The sequence below is a fragment of the Helianthus annuus genome, chromosome 8, assembly GCF_002127325.2.
Source record: "Helianthus annuus cultivar XRQ/B chromosome 8, HanXRQr2.0-SUNRISE, whole genome shotgun sequence".
NCBI lineage: Eukaryota > Viridiplantae > Streptophyta > Magnoliopsida > Asterales > Asteraceae > Helianthus > Helianthus annuus.
In genome coordinates, this window is record NC_035440.2 from 57,859,169 (window position 1) to 57,875,343 (window position 16,175).

Here is a 16,175-nt window from a genome sequence, read left to right on the forward strand (position 1 = left end):
TTACCGATGTTTCAGGTCTGGTTGGAATTTCTACAGATTCTGGCCAGTAGCTTGCAGGAGTGCCTTGATGGTTTACCTGTGCTGGGCGCCTTTGATTACATAGCCTAGTTCTTTACTTAAAATTGGAAACATACATTCAAATTGGCATATTTTTTTCAAGTTCCAAACCCAAGTCCCCACTTCAGTTTTCCATTCATGTGATTCCTATATATTTTTTTAATAATTGATTATGTGCATCTCTAAGGGAAGGCACAGAAGGTGGTAGAATCTCCGCTCTGCAAATAATTTTGTAAAATCTCAGGGTTATATCGTTGCGTGAGACATTGACGATGGATCTTGAGAGCAAGAAGTTTGGAAAAGGTAAGTCGCTTTTTACGGCGTTTGTTTGATAAAGCTTTTGTTGTTGTTCAAGTAATACTTTCAGGGATTCATCTTATATGAGCTGTTGAATGACTTAAATCCCAATTATACATAAAAAAGATGGTTTATTACTAATATTTTTTTTCTTCATCTTATATTTCATCTGTTCTTCAGTGGTTTCACGAGTAATTTGTGCCATTTGCCATCAGGTCCAAAGGAACTTACGGGAGCCGTCAATCTTGTACAATACTACAAATTGTTTCCTCACTATGAGTTCTTTTGCAAGAAGTCAACTTCTTTATCAGTTTTAGATGCACATTACCTTCATAATGTTGTCGGAGACAAAGAAATTCGTAAAGGCGAAGGGATGCAGTTAAATCAGCTCATTAATGATAATAAGTCCATTTCACAAGAGGCAATACATCCGTTTGATCTTAATGCTCTCGGGGACGCCTTTCACTTGAGGGAAACAGCTCCCATTGAGCTTCCAGACGTAAGAAAGTTGACTATTTTATTTCAACGCTCAATTTTACCAATGAAGTCCATGTTACATTGCTCTGTTTTACCTATATTACATATCATGTAAAGTACTGAAATATGTAACTAATAAGAGGTGTTATTTTCTTGTGCTGTTTCGTAGTCACAGAAGGGAGTTCCTACACAAGCTGGAAGATCAAAAAGCGAATTAAACGGCAAGGAAAAGAAGCATAAAAAGCACAAAGACAAAGAACATAAAAAACACAAACATCATCATCATCATAAGGATAAGAAAAACGAGAATGATAAAATAAATCCTCGTGACTCTGGTGCTGAGCATTTGAAGAAACCCCATGAGAAGGTTAGATTCTTCTGTCATATTTTGCTGCTTTTATTTTGAGAAATATTACAAAAATTTGTTTAAGTCACCCACACTATAAATCTTATTATTGTTATTATTTTCAATGGTCTCAGAAAAGGAAGGTTGATGGAGATGAGGACCTCAGTGGCATTCACAGGCACCAGAATACTAAGGTAAACTCGATCAACTTTTTTTTCAATTCAAAGTGCTGTATTCTTTTAGTTACCTATTTGTGATTATCGTTAGCTATTTAGTTGCCCTTTTGACTTATAATTTTGTAGTATAAGAGATCAAAGATGGATGAATTTGGTGTGATAAGGATAGCAGCTTGAAAGTGTATACTATTGTTTGTCCTCAAATGTTGCAATTGGGAATTTAACAAGGTCCGGCCTTATCTATTATTGAGGTACTTGCAGTATTTTTTATTCCATTTGAATTTTTTTTGTTATGCTTTTTAGTTTCTACATGCATACTGAAAAGATAGGATCATGACAGTCTACATGATATCCATGCCAACAAAAAATCAATCTACATAACCTCCACATATTAAATGAATGCTAGTAGCCTATCTTAATCGTTGATCACGAATACATGCATGTTAAACAAGTCAAAGGATTTTAATACGCCAAAATTGGGTTGAGGAATGAAAAAGCATGTTGTGGTCCGTCCACTACCAATCGAATCTGAATTACAAGATAGTGCTTTACCCCTAGATGTCCAGTAAACTGCTAGGCCTCAACGCCTTTCGGGGAAAACCAGCTAGCTCTGGGTTCGAGTGGCATTTCACCCCTAACCATAACTCATCTGTTGATTCTTCAACATCAGTCGGTTGGACTTCCACTTAGTTTCACAAAGTCTACTACCTAAATTCAGTATTTCTTGGTATTAGCCCTTGGTTCAATGTTAAAAGATATAACAAACAACTAACTTGTTATTTAGGTGTCCAGGCTGGTTTATGTTCAAACACTTTTTATCCATATTTTATAAATAATTAAGCTTTTAGTTGTAAGTACATAATGTAAATATTTGAATAATTTTATGTATAGGTTTTATGCTCCCAAGATAGTCTGGGCTATATTCAATTCATTCTGCTTGTAGCTAAACTTTAATCTTATCCAATTGAAGCTGAAACACAACTTAACATGATCCATTCTTAAGATCCATGTGCATATATATGTTCATCTAAGAAACATGTCATTTGGTGTTGTGCAGAGAAGGTGAGAGCCAGCAACCGTGGATTATCTAGAAGGTGAACCCACCTGTTTGTTCAAGGTACAAATTGATTAAAGAAAACAAGTTCTCCGTATCATAGATTTGCTTTGCGTCTTTCATGCATTCCCAGGTGTTTGAAACCTACCGAATTTTTTGGTTTAGCTACACATGGGATATATGCATTTGTTATCCTAATCATCAATTTTGTATGCATTATGAAAGGGTCTTTGAATATGTAGTTTTACAATTTTGTACATACAACTGGTGATCAGATAAGAAGGTCAATTTAGTCCGGGTTGTTTTGTCATTTGTCTTTTGTATTTACGATTCATGTTAACCTAAAAAAGATTGTATCTAATACTTGCTATATTCGTTCGGGTACTATTTATTTCACATTACTTAATTAGACACTTCAATGGGAACAATGTTAACGTAAAACAAAATTATAGTGCAAACGAAAACTACAAACATAGAAAATTCAACGGCGGAATTTACTATTCGTCTATTCATATCTTACAAGTCTACAAACCCAATTATTTTAGATCAAATGTTAACAAGATGAGTTCATCCCATAAACAGCCTCACGTTCTCGTCGTCTCATACCCGGCTCAAGGCCATGTTAACCCGATGCTCCAATTCTGCAAACGCTTGGTCGCAAAAGGAATTAAAACGACATTTGCAACAACCTTGTCCTTCTCCAAAAGTGTCACTTTTGACAAAAACAACCATCTTATCAACTTGGAAACATTTTCTGATGGGTTTGACGACAATGGCTCGGATGAAATCGTGGCGCCAGAAGTTTTCTTTCCAAAGCTTCGGGAAGTGGGACCAAACTCATTATCTGACCTTGTTCTACAACTAGATCGTCCCAATGTCATTATTTATGACCGTTTTTTTTTTGCCATGGGCCCTTGATGTCGCGAAAAGATTCAGGTTGATGGGAGCTGCCTTCTTTACTCAAACATGTGCTGTGAATAGCATTTATTATCATGTCAATAGAAAGCTTCTCACTGTCCCATTCACAGACTCAGTGGTTGTTTGTTTACCTCTTATGTACGTCTGTTCTTTAACTTTAATAAATACAATGCTGTCCCTAAAGTTGTTGGGCTGTAGCTCTTTTCTTCCTTTCCACTAACTTGTGTTAGCTATTTATTTGTTAATTTTAAAGTAAATTACAGATTATGACCATTTATTAAAATATAATATCATATGTTGTGTCCTTTAATTTCAATAATTGTCTTTTATCTGAATATTTTGCTTGCACATCTGCTCCTTTACACTAACTCCCATCCTTTTTAGCATCAAGTCAGGCGTGTGCCCTCATGTGCGGAGTACTTATGTCATAACGACATTCAATATCATATATTAATAGATAGATGGAATGTCAGAAGTCGGAAACCTACCGCCAGATTCTATCAAGCTGGATCTCAACTCTGTTGCGAGATCGAGATTATAAGAACTGATAAGAAGATGTTGTGTTAGAAAATTCATAAGTGAATACTAAAATATGAAATAATAGGCTCAATATATACAAACTATATGACTTCCTAACAAACTGTAACAGCAGAAGACAACTATTAAACTTATCTGTAACAAACCTCACCCAAATGGGCTACATTTCTCACCATACAAGATCGAGTTTGTTCCAAATTGGTAGATACAAATCTCTACCTTCACCTGCCACTAGAAATGGGCAGCATAGTATGCTTGTTCATGCTATCGAAGGTGCTAGTGCTTACATTGCTTACACTGCCGCCATTTGTACCTTCATGGTCATTGGTTAATTCTTTGAGTAAATACTCACCTTCATCTTCGTTTGGACTACCTTCCACCCATGGATGTTTTTGAATCATTGAAGCCAATATTCCTTGGAGCTCGATTGCAACTTCCTTCATGGTAGGCCTTTCGTCGCCATTAACACGTAAGCATCTTTGTGCCAGTCTTGATACTTGGTCGATTTCACTAGGAACATCATTTAGCTGCAAGCGTTCATCCAGAACTTGGAAGAGCCTCCCCTCTTTTAAAGAATATAGAAAATACACAGCTAGGTTCCTCTCTGCCTCTGGCCTATCAAAGCTAAGAGCCTTTTTTCCGGTTAAAAGTTCCACTAGTACTACTCCAAAACTATAAACATCACTCTTATCTGTGAGTTGATTTGTCTGTAAATACTCTGGATCTAAGTAGCCTAGTGTTCCTTGCACTATAGTAGCCAACTCAATTTGATCAATAGGAATTAGCCTAGATGCTCCAAAATCAGCCACTTTTGCTACATAGTTATCATCCAAAAGTATATTCATTGGCTTGACATCTCGATGGATGATCGGAACAGATGCTGCAGAATGTAAGTATGAAAGTGCTTCAGCTGTCTCCGTTGCTATTCTTAGTCGGATGTCCCATGTCATAGTCAACGACTTCCCTTTGTTGTGGATGTGATCAGAGAGTGTGCCATTTGGAATGAACTCATAAACCAATAACGGGATTTCTGTTTCAAGGCAACACCCAATCAGCTTCACCACATTCCTATGATTTATTTGGGACAGGATGACCACTTCATTTATAAATTGCTCTATCTGAGCTTGTGTTTGATCTACTAGTTTTGACTTCTTTATGGCAACTATTCTGTTATCAGAAAGAACTCCTTTGTAAACAGTGCCATAGCCACCCTTGCCGATAATCCTGCTCTCATCGTAGTTATTGGTTGCCCTCTTTAGCTCCTCTATCGTGAAGACTCTTGCTTGATCACGAGAACCCCCATTTCCAGAAATTCGTTGCTGCAACATTATTCCACCATTTTGTTTAAAGAATTTTTCTCTCAGCATCACGAGCTTTCGCCTTTTGAGCACCAAGTACAACCAGGTGACAGTTATAAGTAGAAATATAGCAGAAGCTGATGTGCCTGCAACAACAAGAACTAACTTATAGCACACATGCATGCTTATTTGATATCTAACAGTCAAGGGCGTAGCTTTGTGGGGGCTGGAGGGGGGCGGCCAACCCCCCGAACTTTTCGCTCAGTAGTGGAGAGTATATAGTTTTCGTATAGAAATTTTTGGGCATATACGTTTTTGACCCCTCGATTTTATATAAATTTTTTGTATATAAGTTTTCGACCCTCCGATTGGAAATCTCAAGCTTCGCCACTGCTAACTGTAGTTTAAAATACAAACCAAAAAGTTATTCCACGATTACTTACCTACAACTATCTTTATAATGGTGGATTGATCTGGCGTGCAACCTGTTCCATCTTTCCTACCATCTCCAGAGTAACCTTTTCGACAAGTACACTCATAACTTCCATCTGTATCATCACATTGAGCATCGTGATCGCAATCATGAATTCCTCGTTCACACTCATTGATATCTGTATAATAAAAAAAGTGGTCAATCATTTCATTGGGGCGAAAGTGAATTAGGAAAAAAAGCGTCGATCCAAACATGATATAAAAACTTACTCTTGCACCCCTCTGCAACATATGGGTTGCCTTCATAACCTTCAAGACAACGACAACGATATCCGGGACCTCCATAATCTTGATCGCATTCGCTGTTTCCCTTGCATAAGAAACTGTCTGTGCCCTCTGCTGCGTCACAAGTCAAGTCTCCAATTGCCCAATCAAGTAACATCGGCATCCTCCTTACACTTCGAAAATCAACCAGGTTAGTTGTAGAAAAGTTGAACTTCCCTTGTTCAACAAAAAAGGCATAGCTGCAAGGGTTGAAATCCAATATATTCGAATGGTTGTTAAAGCTACGAAGAGTCATGTTAAAACTTCTTAGTCCTTCTGGCACTGCTACTTCGCAGCATCCAACTCCGGAGCAAGATCCGTTTGTAAGAAGGCTGTTTCTACCACAAGTAGAACTGCACCCCGTACCATCTAACTCACTCCCTCTTATTCCTTGGAAATATGCATTCGTGTCACACCCGATGGCTACAAATTTATTCTTGGCGGAGATCCTAACATCCCTTAACCGCAAAGATGGTCCGTTTCTTCTGTTTGGGCGGACAGAACTACTACTGTAACAATCACGGCCTACAAACATCATAATCTCCACCTCACTCTTGCTTGCCGACATATTTGAAATAACAATATCGGTTGTGTTTTTTCCAAAGTATGGCATGGGTTCCCCAGATGATCGGTCACATGTTACAAGAAAATCGGAACTGTAGTAGCATCCCTCACCTGTACCAAATGGGAAAGTTATATTCACGTTGCCACATGAACTTTCACAATCTTGAGCACTTGCTACCCCCAAAGCTACAATAGCTAGTAGTATTTTCAAATGCATAGTTGTTTTTATTTCTTTGTGTTTGTGTTTAACTTTGTGAATTAGAGATCTTATACATACTTACATATATATGTGCATGTATATATAATATATACATATGAACTTGCCATGAAGACTTTGTCATTCTAAGAACGCTATTAGGAAGCCGGTTCATAAATTGCAATTTACCCACTTTGAACATTTCATAATTAGAAAGTCTAGAAGTTATATTTAAGAAAGAAAAGCAGGTACAGGTACAGGGCTAAAATGTTGACGTGAAATCGTCTTTGAAATAACGTGTGAATCAGAAATTTAAATTAATTAACAATACGTCTTTTACATTTTTTTGACTTCTTCCAATTTGTTTAATACTAGTTTATAACTTATGTGCACAAGTTCATTTTGAGTTGGCATATGAATAGTTAAAAGAGGTTATTCTGAGTAAAAAACTTGAGTTTGACTAAAGATCCTGTACAAATGGCACAAAGTGTAAGAAGTGTGAGAAATATTGTGAAGATAACATGTGTCTTTAATCTTTATAAAGTCAAAAACAATATATTATTGAGTTTTTTTACATAATTCTCCCTCCTAAGAGGACTTATTACATATTTCTCTAAACAAAAAATTCAATTACATATTTCCCCTTTCTAACCCATATAAATTACATATCCCCCCTTTTCATTAAAATACTTTTATTAATTACTATTTTATCCTTAATGAACTTATTAAATGACTAATTATATATTTCTCATTTCTACCATTAATACATATTACCTTAATTCTTCTATTTTCTTAATTCCTCTAATATTTCAACAATTGTTTATTGTTAATATTTCATCAATTCGGTTTTCGGGTTTGTCGGATCGAACATGTTAATAGTTCACCATGCAACAAAACCTTTTTTCCTCAAAACATATTTTTGACCTCCAAATGTTTTTTCTTCTTAATAAAATCCTTGATGAGAGCATTATAAGTTTATAACATAAAAAATCCATTTATTAAAACATTAAATGTGACAACTGTGAGCCGAGGAAGAAGCTCATGAGCCTTAACCATGTTAGGATATCTCTAGTGTGGTTCGAATCCTTCGTGTGTTTCATATGTGATCCGGATTAAAGATCAATATTGCTAAGTCTAATTTATTTGGGATTGGTGTTAGTAACGGGGAGTTAAAAAATATGGCGGAGATTATTGGGTGTCAAGCGGATGAGTTCCCGTTCAGTATCTCGGCTTGACTGTGGGAGCTAACATGAATAGGATATCTAATTGGAAGCCGGTGTACGACATAGTAGATGCTAGACTTGCTAAATGGAATGCGGCTTTACTCTCAATTGGCGGGAGGATTACGTTAATTAAGTCTGTGCTGGAGAGTTTACCGAACTATTATTTCTCGCTCTATAAAGCTCCTGTCCAAGTTATTAAGGACCTTGAAGCTAAAATGAGGAATTTTTTGTGGGGAGGTAGTAATTCGGTTAACAAAGTCCATTGGGTTGCATGGGATCGGGTGGCTGTTCCCTTGGAGAAAGGTGGCTTGTGATTAAGTAAACTTAAGAAAATCAATATTTCTTTGTTGGCTAAATGGGGATGGCGGTTCAAGGAGGATAAAAGTAAACTGTGGGTTAAAGTTATAGAAGCGGTTCATAAAACGAGATCTAGATGGGACATGTTTCCGGTCAGATAATCTATGGGGGGGGGGGGGGGTCTGGTGTAATATTGTTAACACGATAGTTAACACCTCGATTGACAATTCGCCTTTAAGGAGTTTTTTCAAAGGCGAGGTGGGAAACGGGGAGGCTTTGCTGTTTTGGAGGGATTCTTGGATGGGGAATGATCCTTTAATGAATCAGTTCCCGGCCTTATTCGAGTTAGATGCGAACAAGGACTGCAAGATTAGCGACAGGTTATCGATAAATGGAGGGGGATCCAGGTATGTTTGGCAGTGGAGGAGGCCGTTGGGGGAGGGACAGGAGACAATCGAGATGATCGGCTTATGCAGTTTGCTTCACAGTGTAGAGTTAAAGAAAGAGAAAGATAGATGGGCTTGGACCGGATCTTCGGATAAGCAGTTCAACGTGGGCGCGGTTAAATGGCTTCTGAACAAGAATATTGGGTACAATGAGGGTAATCATCCGGGTTGGTGCAAGTGGCTCCCTAGCAAGTGCAATGTCTTTATTTGGAGAGCTGGGTTGGATAAGTTGGCGACTATGGATGCGTTAAAAAGAAGGAACATAGACAGGGGCGATTCTAATTGTGTGTTGTGTGGTGAAGGGGAAGAATCTATGGAACATTTGTTTACTTCCTGTTGTTTCGCGGCGATGTTATGCCCTATTATAAGTTTGTGGTGCAAAATCCTTAACATTTTTGCGTTTTCGGTTAATGATTTGCTCGATACGCATGAGCACATTGGGTTAAAAGGGATCAAAAAAGAGGTGGTTCAAGGTATTATCAGAATCGGCTGTTGGAGCATTTGGAAAGCAAGGAACGAAGCTAGGTTCAACAACAAGATTATAAAATTGGAGGGGATTATTCGGGAGATTAAAACGGTCGGATTTTTGTGGTTTAATAGTAGATAGAAGAATGTAGATATGAGTTGGGAAGAGTAGTGTAAATTTTTATTTTTGTAATGACTTTGTAGTTGGGTTTTTTGTTGCCGCCTTGTTTTGAGGTTTGGCGTTGGTTTAATGAAGTTCACTTTTCAAAAAAACAAAAAAACAAAATGTTTCCTGCCTTACAATATGCATCCAGAGTTGTGTATGTAAGGCTAGAGGGTATGGTGATGGTCCTTCAAGTGAGGATGATCCGCCACGTAGGCGCCACGTCATAGTCCTCCCAAGGATGCTCCATCCCCCAAAACTAGAGGGTATAGAGGATGGTCCTAGTCATAGCCCTCCCCACCACTTTTATGTTTTTTTTTAATCTTCTACTTTTTTTTTAACATTTAACAAATAAACTAACACAATTTTTTCATTAATATTAAAAAATATTACATAAACTTAAAAAAAACATAGTAAAAAATGATTACAAGATTTAACTAAGTATTTGAAAAAATGAGTGATATCCTTGCTTGTTCTACTGACACTATATTTCTCATGCTTTATTTTATTTAAAAAAAACAAAGAGTTAGTGAGTTACTAATACATTATTTAATATATATTGAAAAATTGAAAAAAAACATATTAATTTATAGGATTCCCACTCTGGCACTCTCCTCCATAAGACTATCCACTATCACAACATAACCCAACCCAATCTTTCATTAGGTCATCCGTAGTCATAAAGCCCCTTGTGGGGCGTTATGCGACACGTGTCGTGCCACGTCACACGGGGGGCTTTATGGGGCGTTATATCACTAACCCAATCTTTCATTAGGCCATCCGTAGTCATAAAGCCCCTTGTGGGGCGTTATGCGACACATGTCGTGCCACGTCACACGTGGGGCTTTATGGGGCGTTATATCACTAGAGCTCGTAGTCATAAAGCCCCTACCCATCATTACCTATTTAATCATTTTCAATTTTATTAATTAATATAAAAAAGCTTGCTTGTTTCTGATTGGTCAAAGGTTTGTAAACCATCCCCATACCGCCGTGATTATTATCGCGCCTTTGAAAAAATTTTGGACATGGCGCCCTTCGTGGCGGTGTGCAGCGACGCCATACGGCGCTATGGGGCTGCATACCGCCCCACTACGTATGCTCTTAAAATACTAATTTCTCTCTCTTCCACCTATACAACCCAACCCAATTCAATTTTTCACCCACAATCACAACCCAACCTAAACTAATATTTTATTAAATAAAAATGATTTATAGTTATTGTTTACAAAGAAAAAGACAAAAAAAACAATTAAATATTAATATAAGTGGTTGCAACCTTGGGTTGTGTACACAACCTGGTTGTGAGAAATAATTAATTATTAAATTAAACAAATGCTTGTTTTTTTTGTCTTATTATCCACCTGGCAACCGTTTGGAGAGTTTGGTCACCATAGTGGATAGTCTAAATCTCACCATCACCATACAACAACCAAACCAAACACTCACATTCTACACACAGAGACAAATCAAGATGGACAAAACAGTCAAAATTAACCTCTTCTACTTCTTGTTCTTGTTCTTGCTTCTATCTTCCATCACTGTAAGTTCTATACATCTTCTTCTTCTTCCATTGTGTATCTAGCAGATCTTCAATCAGGTAATTTCTCTCAAAACTCAGATTCCTTCAATCAGTTCTTCAATCAGGTTGCTACTTTTATGATGATGAATTTGTGTATGTGCAGATCTAAAGAAATAGATGGTAGAAATAAATTTGGTAAATTAATTTTTTTTTATTTACTGGTAACAATCGAAGGGGGGCCCATCATTGGAGGACGTCTCCAACGTCAAGACCCCGACGAAGAGGACGGGGACGGAGCTCGACGGGGTGGGGGCGGCGTGGTTTGCCGGCCGTCGCCGAGTGAGGACGGAGCTACGACGGTACCATACCGTCCAGCCTAAATGTCATAACTTCCATAAGCTTTACTACTTGCACAATATTTCCAAATTTACAAAGACCATTTAATACGTGCATATATTCAATTCAAGGCCGAAGTTAAAGACCATTAGAAATTTAGAATATGATTTATACATGCATATAAAAAATGGGCGAAATACTATAGTTAAAGTACGTTTTGAACCATATCAATTTGAATTAAAACCCGTTTTGACTCGAACCCGCTATGACATTAACCAAAATGTCTCATTTTCGCCCTGAAAACCACGTTGAATTTAATTCATTTTTGACCAAAAGAATTTCGACAAACTCGAAAACCAAATCGATGAAATATTAGCAATAAATAATAAGTGAAATATTAGAGGAATTGAGAATATAGAAGAATTATGGAAATATGTAATTAACAAAAACGAGAAATTAACAAGAGTAATTTTAATGAAAAGGGGAAATATGTAATTCATATGAGTTAGGAAAAGAAAATATGTAATTGATTTTTTGTTTGAGAAAATATGTAATAAGCCCTTTTAGAAGGGAGAAATATGTAAAAAAACCCTTTAAAATAAATCAAAACATGAATAACTTTTTTGAGAATTTTAATATTTATTAGAATTATGACTAGGAATCAATTTGTGATCTTCTTTTTTACTATCACCAATCATACCATATTATTTTTCCAATCAACACAATTAAAGATTTATTTAAAAATCAACTCCACCCCATTTACTTGTCATTTTAAATCACAGCTCATTTCTTCTCAAACCCTACTATCCTAGCCATCACCATCTGTCTCCACCGAAGACTTAGCAAAAATTCTTTCAAACTATCTAGTGGAAGCAAGGACCATCATCTCATACTTGAACCAACCTCTATCTTGAGTACTCTCTTATTTGGATGTAGTTTTATAAATTTATTCTTTTTATATCTCTTGATTTTATGATTCATGTTGCCTTAACTCTTGTAAAATTTCATTTCTTTTAGAACTTGGGGTTTCTAGTTATGTGTTGCGTTTTGTTTTAGGATAGCTTGAGTTTTGAAAGTAGATTAATTTGTGTTTTAATTTTAGTTAGGTTTTGGTGTTGATCACTTAAGATTTGAGCATGATTGGATGCTAACCATTCCTTTTCAAATACTATCTCGAGTCCAACGATGTTCATATGAAGTAAAGGGTAGCACTAAGTTTGTATTCTAACAATTTTATCTTTTCTTCCGAAGTACTCCACGAATATTGGAGGGGTTCTAGACTTGTCTACATTTGATTGATTGCTTGACATAGCTTAATATTTATAAAACTTTGGTTCGCACCAGAGTTAAATAATACTTTAGTGTCAACATCATGGACAAGAAATGTACCAACAATCTCCTCAGAAATCATTGTTGCCTCTTGTGTTGTGAGAACAATGCCTTCGCGTTCCTCTTGGGATTTTCGGTTGTTTTTGTCTTGTTTTCAGGTGTCTGTGTCAGTTTCGGACAATCTTGACGAATATGACATATTTCTATAATGGTAACATATATGACTCTTCTTTTCCACATTCTTCTTCTTGTGTCCAGGTATCAACCTATTGGTCAAAGCATTTTCTAATTTGATAATACTACTAATGATTTGTGGTCTTGCCACCCTTACCAGATTACGGATCTGACTGACTAGTCCCAAATAAAATGAGAAATTACTATAGATTTTGACGAATCCAGAGCTAGTACCATTCTTACATATCCAAATAATTTTGTCATACACTTATGACCATTTATATCAAACATTTGGTGATTCAGGAATTTTGTTGTCATTCGTTCCTTTTTATGTAGCGCACAAGATTTCCTTTCTTGCCAGTTCTTTTCATTCTTTCCATTCCATGGCTTATGTGTCACAACCCCAAAATCCACCCGCGGATTTATCACCGCTTGGGAGCGTGACTGACCAGGATCAAGCCACCAATCATATTGAACATGTAACTAATAAGTAAAAGTAAATGTATTTCAACCCAACCAATATGAAAGGTGTTCAAAACATAAGTGCAATATCAATGTTTAGCGGAAGCATAAAAATAAACCCAACATAAGTATGAATATGTAATGTCAAAATGTTTAATCAAAGCATTCACGATCCTTGTCCACAACGACCGCGCCTCCCAGTGCAAGCTCCATGTCTATCTAACGACCTGCAAGGCATGTAACAGAGAGTCAACAACTAGTTGAGCGAGTTCACAGGGGGTTGTTTAGTAATAGTGTTCATTTCGTAAAACGTTTGTTTGTTTAGTAACCCATGTATCGTTTAAAATTACATCGCGGCCCTCCAGGCATGTTTGCGAAGATTAGTGGGGGTTTCCCATGTATTGTAGACTAGTTTTATTTGTATCGCGGCCCTCCAGGCATGTGTGCGAAGTTTAGTATCAGTATCGCGGCCATTCCAGGCATGTGTGCGAAGATCAGTATCAGTATTGCGGCCATTACAGGCATGTGTGCGAAGAGTAGTGGGGGTTTCCCCATGTATCACTAGTCTAGCAGTATCTATAAGTGACCTTTCCCAACCGAGGTCAGTAACTCATAATTCCCAATCACAACGTAAGTACAGATAATCATCCAATCTCATTCCCTACCCCGGGAATCCCATGCCTTGGTAAGAGTGTGAACTCACCTTGGTTTGCTCGGTTTGTTACTGTGCTTCTAGTGTTAATTAATGGTTAGGTCCGTTACACACGACTAAGGTACATTGCACATAAACTCAATGTAAGTGTTTACGTTCAAATAAGGTTTACAATTCCTTGGTGTCCAAACAACTGTGTTCCGTGTGATAATTGTTTACAGATTGACATGACATAGATTGCACATTCATACAGTAACATACAGTGCATACAGTAACATAGTAACATACAGTGGCAGGATAAGTGTTTTTCATTCAACATTTAACCTGATTCAAGCTCTGAATATTATTAAACTTGGACCTTTCAAGCATTAACAAAACTCGGATCATGCACTACTTATAAAATTCGGACCAGGTTTCATTTACAAAACTCGGACTATATAGCATTCAATCAAAACTCGGACCAAACACCCCTTATAAAACTCGGACCACACATTGCTTATAAAATTCGGACCATAAATCAATAACAAAGTTCGGACCAAACAACCCCTCTTAAAACTCGGACCATGTGATCACTACAAAGCTCGGACCATGTGTTTAATACAAAGCTCAGACTCAGGGAAATCAACTAAAATTCGGACCCCATGTAATGTTTAAAACCCTGACTCTCATAATCACAATCATCGGACTTTGTGACTTCACAATGCCCGGACTGTTAACTCCAAACAACACACCGAATCAACAAAGCCAAATTATAGTTTCTGATGCAACAGTTACAATAAATCAGCACGATCAAAACCCTATTCTTCCATACGAATCAACCAAAAGTTTAACTATTCTAGCGTGTGGATTGATCCTAATCACAGGCAAATCATCAGACAATTACAAATCATCTTACAAACAATCTAAAAGATCAACTAATCACAGAATCATTGTTTGGAGAACTAGGGTTTGCATGAGATCAATTGAATAAGAATAACAACGTATGATGTAAACATTACCTTAGATTTGACGTGGGGTTTGCTCTGGAAAGATTGAAAGATCAAAGATCAAGAGTTTAGAGGTTGGTGAAACCCTAAATGATTAGAGAACTTGCAACTGCCGTATGATTGGAATTGGTGAGAATGATTAGGGTTAAGGGGTTTTGTTTTATTTTCATCATTAACACTAAACACCCCTAACTAATAAATTTTCCCCCAAAGCACATAACCTCGTGTAATTTACAAATAAAGCATATAACTCACGCGTTTTTCATGCAACACACAAGTTAGCAAGTAGACTCGTGTAACTAACCCTAGTTAAATGCAGTGCTATGAATGTATGATTAAATTAACTATGATTAGGTTAAAGTAATACCCTGAAGTTGTGGGTTGTCACGTTATCCCCAACTTGAAAGAAATTTCGTCCCGAAATTTAGCATGCGGTTACTGAGGAAGCTAGTTGTGTTGTGTTGTTTACTGCTTTTCCTGGGGTGTCACATCATCCCCCCGTTGATTTGGAATTTCGTCCCGAAATTCTGTAGTAGCTTCAGCCTCAGTAGTAGTTGCTTTGTTCTGAAATAACTGGGGATATTTGAGTTCCATTTGGTCTTCTCGTTCCCAGGTGAACTCTGGGCCACGACGGGAGTTCCAACGAACTCGTACAAGAGGTATTCTAGTGTTCTTGAGGATCTTAACATCCCGGTCCGTGATTTCAACAGGTTCCTCGACGAAATGTAACTGTTAGTTGATAGTGAGTTCCTTCAAAGGAACTATGAGGGTCTCATCTGACAAACACTTCTTCAGATTCGACACGTGGAAAACGTTATGAACTGCACCGAGTTCTGCTGGTAAGTTCAGTTTGTAGGCCACTTTGCCTATTCTTTCGATGATTTCGAACGGTCCAACGTACCGCGGATTGAGCTTGCCTCGTTTACCAAAACGAACCACACCCTTCCAGGGTGAGACTTTGAGTAGCACTCGATCCCCAACTTGGAACTCGAGCGGTTTTCTGCGTTTATCAGCGTAGCTTTTCTGACGGTCACGAGCTGCCGCCATGCGTTGTCGTATCTGTGCAATCCGTTCAGTAGCATCAACTACCATTTCTGGACCTGTGATCTGACTATCACCCACCTCTGCCCAACAAAGAGGTGATCGGCATTTACGTCCGTATAATGCCTCGAATGGAGCGGCTTGTATGCTGGTGTGGTAACTGTTGTTGTACGAAAACTCCACTAATGGGAGATGTTTTTCCCAGCTGTTGTCGAAGTCGATAACACACGCCCGAAGCATGTCTTCTAGAGTCTGAATAGTGCGCTCAGACTGCCCATCCGTCTGAGGGTGGTAAGCTGTGCTCATGTCTAATCGAGAGCCAAAAGATTTGTGCATTGCTTGCCATAGTTCTGAAGTAAATCGTGCATCACGATCTGAGATAATAGAGGTTGGCACTCCATGC

The 16,175-nt window shown here is 37.6% G+C and overlaps 3 protein-coding genes across 4 annotated transcripts; 2 read left to right on the plus strand and 1 right to left on the minus strand.

The window, feature by feature from the left end:
* Window positions 1-209: 209 nt before the first annotated feature.
* LOC110872938 (mediator of RNA polymerase II transcription subunit 19a) lies at window positions 210-2,779 on the plus strand. Of its 2 annotated transcripts, none has more exons than XM_022121844.2 (7): window positions 210-360; window positions 570-853; window positions 1,001-1,198; window positions 1,312-1,371; window positions 1,480-1,538; window positions 1,588-1,604; window positions 2,416-2,779. In XM_022121844.2, the coding sequence occupies exons 1-5, from the start codon at window positions 330-332 to the stop codon at window positions 1,528-1,530; spliced, it is 624 nt and encodes a 207-aa protein (XP_021977536.1). In that variant the 5' UTR covers window positions 210-329; the 3' UTR covers window positions 1,531-1,538; window positions 1,588-1,604; window positions 2,416-2,779. The 2 variants fall into 2 exon arrangements, with proteins under 2 accessions (XP_021977536.1, XP_021977535.1); XM_022121843.2 differs by having other exon boundaries at window positions 2,411-2,768.
* Window positions 2,780-3,937: 1,158 nt separating this feature from the next.
* On the minus strand, window positions 3,938-6,697 carry LOC110872939 (wall-associated receptor kinase 2). The gene is made up of 3 exons (XM_022121845.2): window positions 5,863-6,697; window positions 5,604-5,771; window positions 3,938-5,306 (listed from the first exon to the last, which is right to left on the minus strand). The coding sequence occupies exons 1-3, from the start codon at window positions 6,695-6,697 to the stop codon at window positions 4,084-4,086; spliced, it is 2,226 nt and encodes a 741-aa protein (XP_021977537.2). The 3' UTR covers window positions 3,938-4,083.
* A 1,799-nt stretch (window positions 6,698-8,496) lies between these two features.
* LOC110870066 lies at window positions 8,497-9,249 on the plus strand. Its single transcript, XM_022119265.1, has one exon. It carries the CDS (start codon window positions 8,497-8,499, stop codon window positions 9,247-9,249), a length of 753 nt encoding a protein of 250 aa, XP_021974957.1.
* The last annotated feature ends 6,926 nt before the right edge of the window (window positions 9,250-16,175 follow it).